This window comes from Hakea prostrata, chromosome 7 (assembly GCF_041222555.1).
Source record: "Hakea prostrata isolate BN-2017 chromosome 7, UWA_Hpros_2, whole genome shotgun sequence".
NCBI classification, from domain to species: Eukaryota; Viridiplantae; Streptophyta; class Magnoliopsida; order Proteales; family Proteaceae; genus Hakea; species Hakea prostrata.
The window spans coordinates 18,152,510-18,172,719 of record NC_142606.1 but is presented as its reverse complement, the minus strand read 5'-3'; the positions used below and the strand labels follow the sequence as shown (position 1 = coordinate 18,172,719).

Sequence of the window (20,210 nt, the reverse complement as noted above, 5' to 3'; positions counted from 1 at the left end):
CTATGTATGATGATTGATATGTTATGGATGAAAAATTTTCATCTCAGGAAATGTCACTGTAGTCATCTATCTTCTGAGGTTTGCTATAGGGTGACCAGCTTCACTGTTCTCTTTACCCCTTTGCATCCCTCTTTGATTGGTGACGACATGTCATTATTGTTGTTCCCTCCTCTATCGGGTTCACTATGGCAGTTACCATATTTAGTGTGGTTTTTAGGGTATAGGGTTTTTTGTTTTTGTTTTCATAAACAAAGATATGATTTTAAGGTGGGAGAGAAAGTTAATGGTCTGCAGGTACTATACTTATTTGCTTTTGTGTGAGTTCGAAAGAGGCTAGTTAAACAACTACCCTTCCTGACTGACTGCTAGTGAAACAACTAGTCTTCATGACTTTCTCCTTTCAGAATGGATTTGACAATCAATCAGGTGGGTAAGTAGTTTATGATGTTGCATTGGGCAGGAATCTTACAACCAATCCCAATTCCTTGGCATATTGCATCCCTCTCTAGTTGTTTTCTCCTCTTCTCTCTGGGGTTCACAATAGCAGTTACCATATTTAGTGTATGGATTTAGGGTTTTGGTTTTTGTTTTTGTAAACAAAGATATGATTTTAAGATGGGAGAAAGTGTGAAACATCTACCCTTCATGACTGCTAGCAAAACAACTCCTCCTTATGACTCTCTCTTTTCAGGATGGATTTGGCAGTCAATCATCATCAGGTGGGTAAGTAGTTTATGGTGCTGCATTGAGTAGGAATTTTACAGCCAATCTCAGTTCCTTGGCATATTACATCTCAGTAAGTGAGGTTTCATGTATCTGATTTGTTTTGTTTTGGAAATTGAGTTATTTGGGTGGTTGTTTACTTCTATTAATTATTTTGATTTAAGGTGGCTATGTGTATATAACAAGGTTCTTGAGCTGTGAGATGACCTGGCATCCCATTTATTTCTGAAATAAAATCTCTATTTTGGGTTCCTTACTGGAACACCATAGCATGTTAAGGTGCCAGTGAGGTGGGGTGTGCTTATAATCGTTGCTTCTGCACCCAGTGTAGTACTAATAGAGTACCCAATTAATTGCATTTCTTCCATCAAAGATGGGGCCACCTTGCTTGTTGGAAGATTCTCTGTTTATTTGGTTTAACAGTCGCAGTTTTTCTTGAGAGGATTCATGTGACTTCAAATTTGTCCTCCCATTTACTAACCTCTCGCATTTGTATGAAAGGAAATCAACCCCCGGTGGTCTTTTTCTTGTGTTCCTGCTGTCTCTCATCTCTATGGGTTCTTTTTTCTTTCTCCTGATTTATTTTGGTGGGTTCTTCTTTTCTCTTGATTTATTTTTGTGGGTTTTGAATGCATTTAAATGTGGCTTCACATAGGTTGCATTGAACAAGAGGATATTCTTGTGGTGAGTTACTTGAAGTATGGGGAGGAGAGGAAATGTTTCATGAAGAAACTAGTGGTGAAAAGTGAAAACCCAGAATGCTAACTATTGAATGTTAACCTAAAATTCTACCCAAAAAAATAGAATGTCAACCTTGAAATAATGTTATGTTTTGATGAATTTTTTAACTTGTATGTTTTTTAAGTGAGTCCTCAACTAAAATGGAAGAGCATTTGGAAATTATTTAGGGTTTTATGGTTTGAAATGTTAATCTTGAAATAATGTTATATTTTAATGAATTTTGAAAAATGACTTGTGTGCTTTTTCAAGTGAGTCCTCAGCTCGAATGGAACACTGTCCGAGTCCTCAACTCAAATGGAACAGTGTCTGAAAATTATTTAGCATATTATAGTTTGATTTCATCAAGATTGGTTTTATTACTAATCAAACTTCATTCTTTATGGAATTAGCATTGCCCCTCACTTCTAATGGTGTTAAGTGCCTGTTAATATCGAATATGTAATGTCAATTCTGTCCTTCATTAAAATTAAGAAGTCAAAAAGAGATGACTTTACCATAATTTATGAAAATTATATTTAATGCGAATTATATCTTTAAAATCTTATATTTATGAATCAATTTTGGGTTTCAAAGAGTATTAGTCGTCTCCATTTAAAACATGATGAAAACCTATAACAAGAAAGTTTGTGATTGAATTACTTTTTGAGATCTTGCTTTTTCATCCCTAACTCCGTCAAAATGTGCATCATGATAAAGACAATCTTTGCTGAAGTATGATACTTGTTAATGAGAGTCTTACTATTGTACTAGAAAATCTAAATAATATAGATTTTCAAGTAAAGTTTATATTCAATTGAAGTGTTGGTTTGCCCTGAAATTAGTTTTTATTTTTTTTATGAGAATTTAATTCGGGTACTAGTGGGACCACACATTTATGGTTGTTGAAATTCTTATGCTTTACTTAAATTTTTCACAACTACAATGATGGAAGTTTTACAAACAAATTAACATAAAGATACTAATTGATAGAAAATTTGGTAACATGCACAATGGTTAGCTATATTAGGTGATTTTCAATTTTCAACTTTGAATTAAATTTGATATTTCTTCATATTTGGTTATATTTTTGAGTTTTATTTAACCACTTTATTCTGTGATTTCTTTTAGAGAAGAAAAATCAAATCTTTCATTAATTTGGTGATTTTTTTTTAGAGAAGAAAATGGATTTAAGATTAATTTTTTTTCATAGTTAATTAATGATAGTATTATAACTTGACAAAAGGGTAAATAAGTAAAGATATAATTGTAGGGTTATTTTTGAGATTTTGAAAAAATATATAGATTTTTGAGCTTTATGGTAGGGGCATTAGTAAGACAATTAAATGTTGAATTAGTAATTTTAAAAGGTATAGAGATAAAGTAGTAATAAAATCAAATTACAACGAACAACATAATTATCCCAATCAATTATATAAAATTGTACTGTATTTTAAGAAAATGATATGATCCAATTCTAAAAAATGGTTTTTGACTTGGTGTTGGTTTCAGGTATCATATCAGCAGTACATTTCAAACCATATCATTGTCATGCCAAAATTGTAACATTCTTATATCATCCTCATACCAATTACTTATTGAAGTTGTATTGTACCTTCTCATACCATCTCTGTAATGTTTTTCTACCATTTTCATATCATATACCTATCGAAATCATATTGCACCTTTTACCCATATAAATAAATAAAAAATACGTTGGACCATTTTTTTACGGTTTTTCATATTGAAATCTTAGGAATGCGAATATGGGTATGAAAATTTTAGGGAAAATTACATGATTAGCCACTTTTAGGTTTTTTTTTACAAAAATAACCACTCAATGTTTCACTTAACAAAACTAACTAAGGGCCTGTTTGGTTACGCGAATCCAGAGATTTCAAATCTCTGGATTCACAAATGGGAGATTTTTACCTGTTTGGTTGTGTGAATCTCTAGATTCATGAAATCTAGAGATTCACATTTTTACACTAAAAACGTTAATCTGTAGATTTATGGGTATGAGGTGAAATCCAGAGATTTCACCCATACTATCAAAGCGTTAAAGATTTGAACCATAATTCAATAAATATTTTTTTAGGATAAATCTAGAAATTTCATTCCAAAAATTCAAACTAACCAAACAGTTAATTTTACGAATCATGACTCTAGAGATTTGAAGTCTGTAGATTTGAAATCTCTAAATTTATGAACTCTACAGACTCAAGTAACCAAACAGGCCCTAAAACTAAGTTTGAATTTACAAAACTAGCCAAAATAGTAAATTTTCATTCTTTTAACATTTTTAACCCCTAAAACTAACCACATTAAAAGGGGAAAATCACTATTTTGTTCAAAAGGGGAAAATCACTAATAATTCATTCCCTTTGAACATTTTTATCCTTATATTGGTATGATTAATTTTAGAGGTAAAAATGTTCAAATATATGAAAAATCACTATTTTGGCTAGTTTTGTAAACCCAAACTCAGTTTTAGTTAATTTTGTTAAATGAAACTTTGAGTGGTTACTTTTGTAAATGAAAACTTAAAATAAACTAATAAAGTAATTTTCCCAAAATTTTATGATATCCTTTTTTATTTTAGGTACCAATTTTTTGTATTGTACCAATTTCATACCGAATTACCAATGCTGTACCATTTCACACCCTCAATTGTTATCTTTGGAGAAGACAAAATAATTTTTCATTATTTGAAAAAAGGAAAACTTTCAAGGACACTTTAAGATTATTAGCAAAAATCATAGACACCCCATTAATTATGCCAAATTGGCAGTTGACCCCTTTTCTGTTAGAAGTGTTATGGTTAGAGAAAATCATGAATATATCCCTACTCGTATCTTGTGGAATAAAATAATAAATAAAAGAAGAAACTCATGAAAGAAAGAAAAAAAATGAAATTTAAGATTCTATTTTATTAAGGGCAACACCGTAGAATCACAAAAGATGAATGATTATTTATGAATTGTGAAATTATCTAATCATAAATTAATGGAATTTACTAACAAACTATATTGTTATCTAAATTTAAGAAATGTTTCGGGAGTCATTACCAATTTGACAAAGTTTTGAGGTATTTATACTTTTCGTCAATTATCTTGGAATATTCTTAAAATTTTTCATAAAATATCTACATTTTACGACAAACTTCTTTTTAACTCCTGCAGGAATTATGAACATACATGTTCAAAGACCAAACTTTATAATATTTTTTTCGATAGCCACCAAACTTTGTAATTTCTACTATATATAATAATAATCTATACAGAAGAATATAACATACTTAATATAGAATTTAGTAGTTACCTAATTCTCACGCTTCATCTTTTTACTGCACGAGTATCTCTCATACCAGTCTTGAAAGGTGACATGTTATAAAGAGTAGATGCAACGACTATTATTACAAAAGAGACAAAACTACAACTATTAAATCTATCACTTGCCAAGTGTCACCTTTCCAAAATTAACTATAGGAATATGCAAAATAAAAATTGTATTGTTTAACCATAAAAAATTAGCTCAGTTGATCACTAATACCAATACTTTTTAGTGAAAGGTTATGTTGAAATCTCTTTGAAAGTATATAAAAGCCCCTTAAATACCAAAAAAAAAAAAAATCTTCACACTTTTTGTTTTATTGAAAAACGAGAGTCAATGCAGTTGCAGGGTTTGTTGAGTGGTAAGATTCATATTTTTCAATGGAGGTCATGGGTACGACCCTTGTAGACGGCAAAAAAAAAAAAGAAAAAAACACAATAATTAGGACCTGAAAAATCAGTTACCCTTCTTCTCCTTAGCAACATACATAAAAAGTTGGTTCCAAAGGGCACAAGGGTCAAGCAAGATTTCTTAGTTCACAAGAGTCAGACTAACAAGAAAGCCAGCACAACGAATTAGTCTTGTAATCTTATGATAAAACACACGAAGTTTCCTAATCCAATGATAAAACACACAGATTTTGTCAACGCAGATTTATTCTAGTGGTTGAAACCAACACCTTTTAGTGAAGTTTGAATTTCGCTGAAACATATTAATATCGCCATCCCTCGGCTTAATAAAGCCCTTTTGTAAAAAAAAAAAAAAAAGAAGAAACACAAAAGAAAGAAAAGAAAAAGAAAAGAGAAAACAGATTTTCAAAGAAGGCGTGAGCACTTGCGTGAGCAACTGATTATATACATTTTAAGGCAAGAAATCTGGCGAATGTCTCCATGCATACTCAAAAACCACTCGAAGAAACGAAATCCTAGGAGGCATGTCTTGCTACTATAAATACCGAGACAGATGACTGAAACGAAACAGATCGGGTTAAGGTGGGTTTTGGAAATGGGTAGTGTAAGAAAGATCAAATTGGGTTCTCAAGGGCTTGAGGTATCAATTCAAGGACTGGGCTGTATGGGCATGTCTGCCGCCTATGGTCCTCCAAAACCAGAGGAAGACATGATCAAGCTCATCCACCATTCCATCAACAGTGGTGTCACCTTTCTCGACACTTCTGACGTCTATGGTCCCTTCACCAACGAAATTCTTCTTGGAAAGGTTAGAACAAACTCAAACCCAAATCCATTTCTTTGTTGTTCTTAATTTTCTGCTCTTGTGTTCTTATCATACTGTGAATGTTTTACTGTCTTTGGCTCTATGGGTGATGAAATGGAATGTGGGTTTGCAGGCCCTGAAAGGTTTGAGAGAGAAAGTTCAATTGGCTACCAAGTTTGGGATTGCATATGCAGATGGGAAAGCATTCGAAATACGTGGTGACCCGGCTTATGTGAGGGCAGCCTGTGAGGCCAGCTTGAAGAGGCTTCAAGTTGATTGCATTGATCTCTATTATCAGCACCGAATTGATACTCGAGTTCCGATTGAAGTCACTGTGAGTTTCATTTTAACGTTCTAAAACCGCTGTGCTAAATTCTGTCATTTTATTCTAACCCTAATATAATTATTAGAAGGTTATCACTGGAGCTTACAGCAGACTAAGATTCATACAGAGCATCTTGAGTTGTTTAATATAATTCTGCTTCCTGTTGAGATACCTTTTCTTATTGGTTGTTTAATTTGCTGGGTGAGATCAACAAAAAGCTGGAACTTTGATTGAAAACTCATTTTGAAACTGTGAGTTTTGTTTGATTTTATTGGGTTGCATTATATTAGATTGGAGAACTAAAGAAACTGGTTGAAGAGGGGAAGATTAAGTATATTGGGTTGTCTGAGGCATCTGCTTCAACGATCAGGAGAGCGCATGCTGTTCACCCAATAACAGCTGTGCAACTGGAGTGGTCATTATGGACAAGAGATGTGGAAGAAGAAATAGTTCCTACTTGTAGGTAAGGATGATCTCTGGCTGTTGTCTTTGCTTAGTTGATTGGGTTATACTTGTGAGTTATTAATCCTTATTCCATTTAACCATTCAGAGAACTTGGAATTGGCATTGTTGCATACAGTCCTCTGGGAAGAGGATTCCTCTCATCAGGGCCCAAGATTGTTGACAGTTTGTCTGATGATGACTTTCGTAAGGTTTGTATATCTCCATCCCATATGATTATCTGCATTTCTATAAAAGCATCTACCAGCTTCAAATTTTCACTTCCCAGTGGAGTCTCTTTTACCAGCTGATAAATGATTTTGGTGTTTCAAGGATATTCTGCTGTTTGATTTATGCTATGGCATACTGTGGTTGTCAAATATATTGGTGTCTTCATGTGTAGTTTAAGAGTGTTGCATCTGCAACTGTGTTAAGAAGGTGTAATTTTTTCATTAGAAGCCAAGAAAATTTGGTGATTCAAAGATCATCAAACAAATGTAGGATAAACCCTGTTCTCAATTATTGTCATCCCTATTATCCGCATGAAAAGGTGTTACACAATTTGGTATTCTTTCACGTTTCTATATTTTTAAGCTCAACCAAATGCTTTCAAATTACAGAACATGACAGTGTTTAGAAGTTACTTTCCACATCAATAACTGTAGTATTAACATTTGTTTTGTTTGACAACTTCACTCCTCCACTTTCTCCTTTCCATCTATGTTTCTTGAGAAACAAGGGTTCAACAGAAACCAAAGATCACTTGCGTGTTCAATGTATATGGTTTGCCTTATTAAGTATTTGTTGTTTTATGTGTAGAATCTACCAAGGTTCCAAGCTGAAAATCTTGAGCATAACAAACTTATATTTGAAAGGGTGAATGAGATTGCTACAAAGAAGGGATGCACCCCTTCACAGCTAGCATTGGCATGGGTCCATCACCAGGGAGATGATGTATGTCCAATACCAGGAACTACCAAGATTGAAAACCTCAGCCAAAACATTGGAGCTTTGTCTGTGAAGCTTACACGGGAAGAAATGGCAGAGCTTGAGTCCTTAGCCTCTAGTGACAATGTTAAGGGTGATAGATACTCATCCATGATGCCGACTTGGGGAACTTTAGAGACTCCAGAACTTTCTTCATGGAAGATTACTTGATGGAAGACTTACTAGTTAGTTTTTACTGTAATATGTTGTCATTTTAAATTACCTATGTGGCTTCTTGGAGTCCTCGAAGTGCATTTTGAATAGAGCTCTAAGAAGATTCCTCATCCTATTATGGGATTATTTGTGGGGAGTGATGGGTTGGTTTCATGTTGGGCCAAATTTGGGCTTGGGCAAAGAAATGGGCCTTGGGTTGAATTGCCTCGGTTCAAAACTTGGTTAAGAGAGACATATGATAGAATAGGGAGAAGCATGGTTAAATATGCAGCAATGGGTAGGTTCCCGAGTTGGGACTGTGGAGCATTCAATGCGGATTTTTGTTAGCTCTTGTTCAACATGCTCCAGTTTCATCCAGTTGGCCATCAGATGGTGGATACGTGTTATATTCTAATCGTACCATCATAGTTTTTTCAACTCTAAACCACCATCCCACAAACATATTCTCTCTATCCTCTCCTCTCCTCCGCCTCCAGCAACATCGATTCACCACCGCAACCGGAGTGGTCTTTGAAGGCATTCCATCTTCTGGATCTCCACAAATCCATGATTTATTTGAAATTAGGATTTTTCTGTAATTGGCATTCCATCTCCTGAAATTTGGAGTTTTCTCCGATTAGAATTTATTAGAAATTACATGCAAGGAAAGAAGAACATAACCATTCCCCTTACAGGCTTGGAGAACTTGCTATGAGTTTTTTCATCATTTAGAACATCAACTAGACCAAGCCCAACTCCTCCTGATTCAAGTTTCTCCCATGGATACTCGTTACCATATTAGGTTTTGGGGATTTGTGAGTGTTTCTTTCGGACCAAATGGGTGTTCCAAAGCCGGAGATTTGTTTACTGTCAAGAACTGAAGTTGGGCTCATCATTGCATTTGTTTCAAAGAAACTCTTTGCAGGCAAAAACCTATAAACAACCTTGGAAAATTTTAAGAAAGAAGAACTGCCTCTGAGTAATTTGTTTGTGGCAGATGGGATAAAGTGATGATTAGCCATGAGAGATTGCTTAGGTGTCACCAATTTGATCTCTTCCAAAGCATCACTTCCTTTAATCAGATTCTCCCTGAAATCTATCGTTAAGTTTAGATATTTTCCTTTAGCCATTTCCACACGAAAGGAATAAGTGTTTTGAACTCAGCTGCAAGAGTTACAGAAAAGTCAGCATGTGTTGGAGAGGTTAGTAATGGCAAAATTGTCTTCCAACAATGTTCTACGATTAACTCAATAACACCCAGCAACCAGAAAAGGCAGAAACGAAACCCATAAAATCCCTCCTCACTAAAACTTCCAAAATGTCTTGAAGCAATGCTCCAGATTAACCAGTGACACCCAGAAACCAAAATAAGTAGAGGATCAAGAGCTTCGTGGATTTCCCCATCAAGGTAGAGACATCAAATAAGTGTTTCCAAAGACCAAGGTCGGGTTTGAAATCTAGGGAAATTCAGAAGAAGTGATTTTGCAGCCTTAGCCGCTTTGGCTTCGATGAAGGGTGGTGAGTGGCGGTGGTTAGTCGATGTTGAAGGGGGAGAAGCCGAGGAGAGAGAATACCTACAGAGATGAAGTGGTTAAAAGTTAAAAAAATATTAACCACATGATTAGAACATGAAACGTGTTCATAATCTCGGTCAACTAGATGAAACAAAACCTTATCAGAATTGGAACCGATAAAAATCCATTCAATGTTTAGTACAAAAAAAAAAAATCCATTCAATGCAATTATGCAAACATGTCTTGCTGACCAAGGAAGAATAGCCGACACATAACTTGTTATGGTTTGTCTCCTATAGTGTGGTTAGTTACTTGGAGGAGGGGAAAGGGAGGAAAATTTTTATGAAAAAACTAGTAGTGGAATAATATGTTAATCTTAAAATTTTATTTAAAAACAAAAATAAAATATCAATCGTGAAATAATATAGTATTTTAATGAATCTTTGAGAACTAGTTTGCATGTTATGATTGAACTCTTCGTAGTAGTCTTATTAAAAAAAAAACTCTCTCTAGCGGTATCTATAAAAGTTTTCTTATATACAAAATAAAATATAATACCAATAATAATTAATTAGTTGTAGGATTTGTTCTTTCCAATTTGACCCAATGCATGTTTGGTCCGAAATGTGTGTAAAGAAGGCGTGGGCACTTGCGTCAGCTCTTGCTTCTACATAAAAAATTAAAAGCTCGATACCCACACAATGTTTTTGTTTTATTTTATTGAAGCTTTCGGATGAGGTCCGGCCTAAGAGGCATGTCCAGCTACTATAAATACCGAGACAGATGACTGAAACAGAGGAGTTAAGGTGGGTTTTGGGTGTTGGTGACTTCTCCTTTTGCAGTGGACAGCGGATCAATCTGGGTTGTTCAGGGTTCTGAATTTTCGAAATGGGTAGTGTAAGAAAGATCAAATTGGGTTCTCAAGGGCTTGAGGTATCAGTTCAAGGACTGGGCTGTATGGGCATGTCTTTCGCCTATGGTCCTCCAAAAGCAGAGGAAGACATGATCAAGCTCATCCACCATTCCATCAACAGTGGCGTCACCTTCCTCGACACTTCTGACATCTATGGTCCCTTCACCAACGAAATTCTTCTTGGAAAGGTTAGAACAACCTCAAACCCAAAAGGGTACTCCATTTCTTTGTTGTTCTTAATTTTCTGCTCTTATGTTCTGACCACGCTGTGAATTAGTTAAAATTTACTGTTTTTGGCTCTGTGGGTGATGAAATGGAATGTGGGTTTGCAGGCCCTGAAGGGTTTGAGAGAGAAAGTTCAATTGGCTACCAAGTTTGGAATTATCGATGCAGATGGGAAACGGGAAATACGTGGTGACCCGGCTTATGTGAGGGCAGCCAGTGAGGCCAGCTTGAAGAGGCTTCAAGTTGATTGTATCGACCTCTACTATCAACACCGGATTGATACTAAAGTTCCGATTGAAATCACTGTGAGTTTCATTTTAATGTTGTGACCGCTCTACTTAAATCAATCATTTTATTCCAATTGTTAGAGGGTTATCATTGGAGCTTGCAGTAGACAACGATTCAGAGGAAATCATCTTGAGATGTTTAATATAATTTCGGTTCCTGTTGAGATACCTTTGAGACCAACAAAAAGCTGGAACTTTGATTGAAAACTCGTTTTGGAACTAGGTTTAAAACCATTGAGTTTTGTCTGATTTTATTTGGTTGCCATTATATTAGATTGGAGAACTAAAGAAACTGGTTGAGGAGGGGAAGATTAAGTATATTGGGTTGTCTGAGGCATCTGCTTCAACGATCAGGAGAGCGCATGCTGTTCACCCAATAACTGCTGTGCAACTGGAGTGGTCATTATGGTCAAGAGATGTGGAAGAAGAAATAATTCCTACTTGTAGGTAAGGATGATCTCTGCCTGTTAGTCTTTGCTTAGTTGATTGGGTTATACTTAGGAGTTATTAATCCTTAATTTGTTTAACCATTCAGAGAACTTGGAATTGGCATTGTTGCATACAGTCCTCTGGGAAGAGGATTCCTCTCATCAGGTCCCAAGATTGTTGACAGTTTGTCCGATGATGACTTTCGTAAGGTTTGTATATCTCCATTCCATATGATTTTCTGCATTTCTATAAGAGCATCTATCACCTTCTAATTTTCAGTTCCCAAGAAGAGAGAAGGAGAGGGGGGGGGTGTTTGGGGTGCGGGGAGAGTGTTACATATATATGGTTGCTACTTAAGTACCTTATTAAGTATTTGTTGTTTTATGTGTAGAATCTACCAAGGTTCCAAGCTGAAAATCTTGAGCATAACAAACTTATATTTGAAAGGGTGAATGAGATTGCTACAAAGAAGGGATGCACCCCTTCACAGCTCGCATTGGCATGGGTCCATCACCAGGGAGATGATGTATGTCCTATACCAGGAACCACCAAGATTGAAAACCTCAACCAAAACATTGGAGCTTTGTCTGTGAAGCTTACACGGGAAGAAATGGCGGAGCTTGAGTCCTTAGCCTCTGGCGACAATGTTAAGGGTGATAGATATTCATCCATGATGCTGACTTGGAGAACTTCAGAGACTCCAGAGCTTTCTTCATGGAAGAGCACTTGATGGAAGACTTACTAGTTAGCTTTTACTGTAATTTGTTGTCATTTTAAATTACATGTGTGGCTGCCAACGCAGAGCTATTCTAGTGGTGAAACCTCTTAGTGAAGAGGTCGTAGTTCGACTCTTGTTGAGGCATATTAATATCCCAATCCCCTGGCTTAATAAAGCCCCTTTGTACCAAAATAAAATAAAATTACTTGTGTGGCTTCTTGGAGTCTTTGGAGTGCTTTTGCGTAGACATCTAAGAAGATTCCTCATCCTACGGTGACCAATAAATTTAATCTTCCCTTTTGCCTTTTCTTTTATTTCATCTTCAGTGACTCTATATTATGTGACTTATCTTTGTCTTTATGAAAGACAGCTTCAGATGGCACCATGATTATTTTTAAAAATTAATTTATGTTCTTCATACTAATGATAATGACTTTTTTAGAAAAAAAATAATGCTAAAAATCATGACCACTAAACTATTGTCCCAAATGATAAAGAGTCTAGATGTTCAACTTCCGAGGGTGGAGGATTGTACTCTCCTAAGATTCATTTACCATGCATTTAGGAAGGGAAGTTCATGTGATAGAAGGGTAAGAGGAAAGTATAGTCCCGTGGTAGAGAATTCCGATTCAAAGGGAAACAACATTTGCAATTTGAATTTATTTGCAATGAGGATGTAAGTATAGAGTCATCTCTAATTCCTAGTAACTATATTCAAATTTTTTTATGCAATGTAAGATGTGAGCACATGAGTCATCGGTCATCACCAGATATCAACAAATTTTTGAAATTTGTAATATATCAATTGCAATAAATATTTATCGACCCCCTAAATTTGCATTCAATTATATTTATTTTCCCTTAAAAAAATCAATTACAAAGACTTCCGTTGTAAAACACTACAGTTAAATGATGATACCATCCCTAAACAAGTATTTGAATACTAATTACCCTAACAATACCAATTTTACTCTCTTCCTTTTATTATATTCTCTCTCCTCTCATGATTTTGTTTGCGACCTGCTCCTCCTCTGGATCCAGCAGTACTGGTCTCACCACTACCTATTATATAGAGGCCCCCAATCCTTGTAAGACGTTAATCATCTTTATAATGTTTAGCTTTGGTAGCATAATTTTTTTCCTCTAAAATGGTTTGTTAGTTCATATTCGAAGTTCATCCTATAGGTTTAGTTCTGAAGCTACAAAAGAACTATCTTTTACAATAGATTATTTAATAAACAAATGTGGGTTAAACCAAGAATTTGCTCTCAAAATCTCCCAAAGGATTAATATAGAATCGACCACAAACCCAAACTCGTTCTTGCCCTCTTGAACTCCTACGGATTACCTAAATCTTGAATTTTGAAGATAATTATTATCAATCCCAGTATACTTGGCATGAGTTTTTTTTCCTTCTTTTTCTCGCTGAGAGTCATCATTATTGAGGAAGTGAAAAAGTATACAAACAACTACCTGAAGAATAATTTCCTCAATCACATCGTGATAACAATAATCAGCTATTCAATCAAAAACATAGACTTAAAATCTAAATTGTGGCAAACCCTCTGGATCCCCGTGTAATTCCATCTAATTCGTATTAGGCCACAATACACAAACACTTGACACTTGTTCTTCGGTAGCAGAGATTGCTAAAAGATCTAGTGTTGCATTCGTTTCCCTGTGGGAGTGTATCACCTTCCACTGAGGATCCTCAAGATATGATTAAAGATCCTTGTGTGAATTGTAAGAAAAACTTGGGACCAAAGATTGTATGTTTTTCTGATGCGTCCAAAATCTGCTCAGCCCTTGGATCTCCACGTGATGTCCTGCAAAACGAAAACGTCAGATGTGGCCCGACCGCTGGGGTCGGGAGTCCACCTCTGAAGGCTAAGTCAGTTGATGAACTTAATCACAAACGGCTCTGCTAGAAGCACGAGCTAATGAATGAAGAAACGTGAAAGGTGATCTAGATAGCAGGACGCTGATAGTTTGGATCTATCGCATGTATCCGAACCTGAGTCTCAGATAGTATTCTTGTTGATCGATTGATCCGTCCCTCACCTTGTATGGTAGTGAGGTTTATATAGAGTGTACCTTCGAATCTCCTTCGTTGGATGCACTCGAGCCTTCTTCGGGTAGTCGCTGGATCTTATCAATGAGATCCGTTGAGCGATAGACTTCTACTAGTTTGGGCTAGTAGAGGACTCCTGAGATAACCGTTAGGTTATGCGATAGTTATCCCTTTGATGATGATTATCCGCAGCCGTCAGTTTGAGTCTGCTGTCATCAGGGTGATTACCCTAATCCATAAGTAAGATTAGGGCACGCTTGCAGCCGAATAATCTTTCTTCTTCAGCAAGCCATCTTCTGGATCCGGTTCGCTCGGGAGCGATTCGGTTTTCTCCGTCTCGATCGGGGTCGAGGGTCGGACCAGGTATGAACCCGGTCTGATCATAAACTCTCCATATCATTTTCTAAACTGGGAATTTCAAGCCTCGACTTTGCAAGAATTCTCTCAAAGGAATAAGCATATTAATTAGTTGGTGCCAGTTTGAGAAACCAAATAGTTCCTTCCAATTGGTTCCTTGTGATTTTCATTAAGATCGTAAAATAATTGTTTTGGTCTTGAATAGGTTGAGGTGCAATATATAAAAGGAGAGAAGTACATCGTACTAGACAGAATATAGGGTTTTGGAAAAAAATGGAACTTAATATTGAGATATTATGTAATCAGGGCTTACCAAATTCTTTGATTGCAAAACTAATTATAATGTATCCTCAACTACTTACTTTTAAACAACCTTGGTTTAATGAGATTGTCTTCAAAACCAGTGAAGTGGGGTGTGACCTCTCAGGTTTGATGTTTATCTATGTCATCCGTTCACACAAATGATTTAATGAATAAGACTATGTTGGACTCAAAACTAGAGGTTTTTATGAGTTTTGGATTGTTAGAAGATGGGATTTGTTGCCTGTTCAAAAAAAAAAAAAAAAAAAAATTCCTATTGTTTTGCTTGCTCTAAGAAAATTCTTACTACAATTGGATTTCTTTGTGAAGAAACTAGGGCCCGAAGGGTTTCAAGGCTGCTTCTTTGAGAAGTTCTAGCCCCTCATTTAGGAGGCGTGTGCACATTTGTTAATCAGTTTTTACTTTCGGTTTTCTTCCTTAAAGACCGACGACTTCCTCATTGCTCTTATCCCAAAATTACAAAATGCTAATAGGATTTCTTAATTCCAACCCATAAGCCTATGCAATGTTAGCTACAAAATCGTATCTAAGCTTCTCGCCAACAAGCTCAAATCCCATTTGATCAAAAACCCTATTAATCCAAAAAATTATGTTGATAAGCCATCCAATTTATACCACTAGGAGCTGAATGAGATTGAAAAATCCTTATTCCTAGTCTTCTCCACACGAATCCTGACGGAACGTGGATCATGATGTTCTTACTCATCAAAATTACTGAATTGGCTCGCAAACCCCTTCCAATGTTTTGAAGCTGAGTCGATCCCACATTATCAGTTGCCACCACAAGTATCTGACCATATGCAATTTTAGCCGAAACCAGCAAAACCCTAGAAATTACAAAACTTTGAATTGTTCCAACCAAATAAATCTCTTCAATTCAGTAGCGACGGCCATGGGAAGAAGATGAATGAGGTGAGATTTGAGAGAAGTGATGGGTTCAATTATTCATGGGATTATTTGTTCTAATGGGCTGCTCTTTTTCTATAGCAGGCCCAATAGAGTGATGGATATTTATGGGATTATTTGTGGGGAGTGATGGTTTGGTTTCATGTTTGGCCAAATTTGGGCTTGGACAAAGAAATTGGCCTTGGGTTGAATTGCCTTGGTTCAAAACTTGGTTAAGAGAGACACATGATAGAATAGGGAGAAGCGTGGTTAAATGTGCCACATGCAGCAATGGTTTGGTGTCTGAGTTGGGACTGTCGAGCATTAAATGCGGATTTTTATTAGCTCTTGTTCAACATGCTCTAGTTTCATCCAGTTGGCCATCAGATGGTGGATACGTGTTATATTCTAATCGTACCGTCAAAGTTTTTTCAACTCTAAACCACCATCCCACAAACATATTTTCTCTATCCTCTCCTCTCCTCCGCCTTCTCCCTCCTGGCCTCCAGCAACATCGATTCACCACCACAACCGGAGTGGTCTTTGAAGGCATTCCATCTTCTGGATCTCCACAAATCCATGATTTATTTGAAATTAGGATTTTTCTGTAGTTGGCATTCCATCTCCTGAAATTTGGAGTTTTCTCCGATTAGAATTTATTAGAAATTACATGCAAGGAAAAAAGAACATAACCATTCCGCTTTCAGGCTTGGAGAACTTGCTTTGAGTTTTTTCATCATTTAGAACATCAACTAGACCAAGCCCAACTCCTCCCGATTCAAGTTTCTCCCATGGATACTCGTTACTAGATTAGGTTCTGGGGATTTGTGAGTGTTTCTTTCGGACCAAATGGGTGTTCCAAAACCAGAGACTTGTTTACTCTCAAGTATTGAAGTTGGGCTGATCATTGCATCTGTTTCAAAGAAACTCTTTGCAGGCAAACCTATAAACAACCTTGAAAAGCTGAAGAAAGAAGAACTACCTCTGAGTAATCTGTCTGTGGGAGATGGGATAAAGTGATGATTAGCCATGAGAGATTGCTTAAGTGTCACCAATTTGATCTCTTCCAAAGCATCACTTCCTTTAATCAGATTCTCCCTGAAATCTATCGTTCCTATGTAAAATAGAAGACTCAAAATACAGAAAAGTTAAAATATTGAACAAGCGTTTTGAACTCAGCTGCAACATTATTGGGAGTTCCAGAAAAGTTAGCGTGTGTTGGAGAGGTTAGTATGACAAAACTGTCTTCCAACAATGTTCTACGATTAAACCAATAACACCCAGCAACCAGAAAAGGCAGAAACGAAACCCATAAAATCTCTAGTCACTAAAACTTCCAAAATGTCTTGAAGCAATGCTCCATGACTAACCAATAACGCCCAGAAATCAAAATAAGTAGAGGATCAAGAGCTTTGTGGATTTCCCCATCAAGGTAGAGACATCGAATAAGTGTTTTCAAAGACCAAGGTCGGGTTTGAAATCTAGGGAAATTCAGAAGAAGTGATTTTTCGGCCTTGGCCGCTTTGGCTTCGATGAAGGGTGGTTGGTGGCGGTGGTTAGTCGATGTTGCCAGAGCGGAAGGGGGAGAAGGCAGAGGAGAGAGAATACCTACAGAGATGAAGTGGTTAAAAGTTAAACAAATATTAACTAGATGATTAGAACATGAAACGTGTTCACAATCTCGGTCAACTAGATGAAACAAGACCTTATTAGAACAGAAACTGATAAAAATCCATTCAATGTCTTGCTGACCAAGGAAGGATAGCAGAAAGATACCTTGTATCTGGTTATGGTTTGTCTCCTAGAGTGTGGTTAGTTACTTGAAGGAGGGGAAAGGGAGGAAAATTTTCATGAGAAAACTAGTAGTGGAACAATATGTTAATCTTAAAATTTTATTTAAAAACAAAAATATAATGTCAATCGTGAAATAATATAGTATTTTAATGAATCTTTAAGAACTAGTTGCATGTTATGATTGAACTCTTCGTAATAGTCTTATTAGAAAAAAAAAAAAAAAAAAAAAAAAAAACTCTCCCTAGTGGTATCTATAAAAGAAAAACAATAATAATTAATTAGTTGTATGATTTGTTTTGTTCTTTACAATTTGACCCAATGCATGTTTGGTCCGAAATGTGTGTAAAGAAGGCGTGGGCACTTGCGTTTACATAAAAAAATTAAAAGCTCGATCCCCATACAATGTTTTTGTTTTATTTTATTGAAGCTTTCGGATGAGGTCCGGCCTAAGAGGCATGTCCAGCTACTATAAATACCGAGACAGATGACTGAAACAGAGGAGTTAAGGTGGGTTTTAGGTGTTGGTGACTTCTCCTTTTGCAGTGGACAGCGGATCAATCTGGGTTGTTCAGCGTTCTGAATTTTCGAAATGGGTAGTGTAAGAAAGATCAAATTGGGTTCTCAAGGGCTTGAGGTATCAGTTCAAGGACTGGGCTGTATGGGTATGTCTTTCGCCTATGGTCCTCCAAAAGCAGAGGAAGACATGATCAAGCTCATTCACCATTCCATCAACAGTGGCGTCACCTTCCTCGACACTTCTGATATCTATGGTCCCTTCACCAACGAAATTCTTCTGGGAAAGGTTAGAACAAACTCAAACCCAAAAGTGTACTCCATTTCTTTGTTGTTTTCAACTTTCTGCTCGTGTTCTTATCATACTGTGAATGTGGGTTTGCAGGCCCTGAAGGGTTTGAGAGAGAAAGTTCAATTGGCTACCAAGTTTGGGATTATCCATGCAGATGGGAAACGGGAAATACGTGGTGACCCGGCTTATGTGAGGGCTACCACTGAGGCCAGCTTAAAGAGGCTTCAAGTTGATTGCATTGATCTCTACTATCAGCACCGGATTGATACTCGAGTTCCGATTGAAATCACTGTGAGTTTCATTTTAATGTTCTAACCGCTCTACTTAAATCAATCATTATATTCCAATTGTTAGAGGTTTATCATTGGAGCTTGCAGTAGACAACGATTCAGAGGAAATCATCTTGAGATATTTAATATAATTTCGGTTCCTGTTGAGATACCTTTGAGATCAACAAAAAGCTGTAGCTTTAATTCAAAACTCGTTTTGGAACAAGGTTTAAAACCATTGAGTTTTGTCTGATTTTATTTGGTTGCATTATATTAGATTGGAGAACTAAAGAAACTGGTTGAAGAGGGGAAGATCAAGTATATTGGGTTGTCTGAGGCATCTGCTTCAACGATCAGGAGAGCGCATGCTGTTCACCCAATAACTGCTGTGCAATTGGAGTGGTCATTATGGACAAGAGATGTGAAAGAAGAAATAGTTCCTACTTGTAGGTAAGGGTGATCTCTGCCTGTTGTTTTTGCTTAGTTGATTGGGTTATACTTGTGAGTTATTAATATCCTTATTTCATTTAACCATTCAGAGAACTTGGCATTGGCATTGTTGCATACAGTCCTCTGGGAAGAGGATTCCTCTCATCAGGTCCCAAGATTGTTGACAGTTTGTCCGATGATGACTTACGTAAGGTTTGTATATCTCCATTCCATATGATTTTCTGCATTTTTATAAGAGCATTTATCACCTTCTAATTTTCAGTTCCCAGGGAAGGGGGGGGGGGGGGGGGGGTGCGGGGGGAGTGTTACATATATATGTTTGCTACTTAAGTACCTTATTAAGTATTTGTTGTTTTATGTGTAGATTCTACCAAGGTTCCAAGCTGAAAATCTTGAGCATAACAAACTTATATTTGAAAGGGTGAATGAGATTGCTACAAAGAAGGGATGCACCCCTTCACAGCTCGCTTTGGCATGGGTCCATCACCAGGGAGATGATGTATGTCCTATACCAGGAACCACCAAGATTGAAAACCTCAACCAAAACATTGGAGCTTTGTCTGTGAAGCTTACAAGGGAAGAAATGGCAGAGCTTGAGTCCTTAGCCTCTGGCGACAATGTTAAGGGTGATAGATACTCATCCATGATGCCGACTTGGGGAACTTCAGAGACTCCAGAGCTTTCTTCATGGAAGAGCACTTGATGGAAGACTTACTAGTTAGCTGTTAGTGTAATTTGTTGTCATTTTAAATTACATGTGTGGCTTCCTGGAATCTTCGAAGTGCCTTTTGCGAAGAGCTCTAAGAAGATTCCTCATCCTATGGTTGACTAATAAATTTGATCTTCTGTTTGCTTTTTATTTTTATTTGATCTTTAATAATTCTATATTAAGTGACTTATCTTTGTTTATATGAAACCAGCTTCGGATGGCACCACGATTATTTTAAAAAATAATGATTTATGTGCTTCATACTAATGATAATGATTTTTTTACTGAAGAAAGAAATGCTAATAATCATGACCACTAAACTGTTGTCCCAAAGGATAAAGATTCTGGATGTTCAACTCGCAAGGGTGGAGACTGTACTCACCTAACACTCATTTATCATGCATTTAGAAAGGGAAATCATGTGACAGAGGGGAATGAGGGAAGCATAGTCTCATGCATGGTAGAGAATCCCAATTCAAGGGAAAACAATGCTGCCACTAACATCTGCAATTTGAATTTATTTGCAATGAGGATGTAAGTATATAGTACTCATCTCCAAACCCTAGTAA

General features: G+C 36.5%; 3 protein-coding genes across 3 annotated transcripts; all 3 read left to right on the top strand.

Annotated features, from left to right (window-relative positions):
- The first annotated feature begins 5,775 nt into the window (after positions 1 to 5,775).
- Positions 5,776 to 7,975, top strand: LOC149010241 (putative aldo-keto reductase 4). Its single transcript, XM_089161982.1, has 5 exons — positions 5,776 to 5,991; positions 6,122 to 6,322; positions 6,604 to 6,776; positions 6,864 to 6,966; positions 7,574 to 7,975. Exons 1-5 carry the CDS (start codon positions 5,779 to 5,781, stop codon positions 7,910 to 7,912), a joined length of 1,029 nt encoding a protein of 342 aa, XP_089018108.1. The 5' UTR covers positions 5,776 to 5,778; the 3' UTR covers positions 7,913 to 7,975.
- Positions 7,976 to 10,203: 2,228 nt separating this feature from the next.
- On the top strand, positions 10,204 to 12,296 carry LOC149010240 (putative aldo-keto reductase 2). The gene is made up of 5 exons (XM_089161983.1): positions 10,204 to 10,509; positions 10,654 to 10,851; positions 11,108 to 11,280; positions 11,369 to 11,471; positions 11,654 to 12,296. The coding sequence occupies exons 1-5, from the start codon at positions 10,297 to 10,299 to the stop codon at positions 11,990 to 11,992; spliced, it is 1,026 nt and encodes a 341-aa protein (XP_089018109.1). The 5' UTR covers positions 10,204 to 10,296; the 3' UTR covers positions 11,993 to 12,296.
- A 5,576-nt stretch (positions 12,297 to 17,872) lies between these two features.
- LOC149010239 (putative aldo-keto reductase 4) lies at positions 17,873 to 19,694 on the top strand. Its single transcript, XM_089162043.1, has 5 exons — positions 17,873 to 18,210; positions 18,307 to 18,504; positions 18,760 to 18,932; positions 19,022 to 19,124; positions 19,297 to 19,694. The coding sequence occupies exons 1-5, from the start codon at positions 17,998 to 18,000 to the stop codon at positions 19,633 to 19,635; spliced, it is 1,026 nt and encodes a 341-aa protein (XP_089018169.1). The 5' UTR covers positions 17,873 to 17,997; the 3' UTR covers positions 19,636 to 19,694.
- Positions 19,695 to 20,210: the final 516 nt, after the last annotated feature.

Bases quoted from the DNA above. Each gene is read 5' to 3' on its own strand.
- LOC149010241 (XM_089161982.1), top strand. From the start codon at position 5,779: ATGGGTAGTGTAAGAAAGATCAAATTGGGTTCTCAAGGGCTTGAGGTA. The intron at 6,777-6,863 runs GTAAGGATGATC...TTAACCATTCAG, and splicing joins GAAATAGTTCCTACTTGTAG to AGAACTTGGAATTGGCATTG. The intron at 6,967-7,573 runs GTTTGTATATCT...TTTTATGTGTAG, and splicing joins CTGATGATGACTTTCGTAAG to AATCTACCAAGGTTCCAAGC.
- LOC149010240 (XM_089161983.1), top strand. From the start codon at position 10,297: ATGGGTAGTGTAAGAAAGATCAAATTGGGTTCTCAAGGGCTTGAGGTA. The intron at 10,510-10,653 runs GTTAGAACAACC...GTGGGTTTGCAG, and splicing joins ACGAAATTCTTCTTGGAAAG to GCCCTGAAGGGTTTGAGAGA. The intron at 11,472-11,653 runs GTTTGTATATCT...TTTTATGTGTAG, and splicing joins CCGATGATGACTTTCGTAAG to AATCTACCAAGGTTCCAAGC.
- LOC149010239 (XM_089162043.1), top strand. From the start codon at position 17,998: ATGGGTAGTGTAAGAAAGATCAAATTGGGTTCTCAAGGGCTTGAGGTA. The intron at 18,933-19,021 runs GTAAGGGTGATC...TTAACCATTCAG, and splicing joins GAAATAGTTCCTACTTGTAG to AGAACTTGGCATTGGCATTG. The intron at 19,125-19,296 runs GTTTGTATATCT...TTTTATGTGTAG, and splicing joins CCGATGATGACTTACGTAAG to ATTCTACCAAGGTTCCAAGC.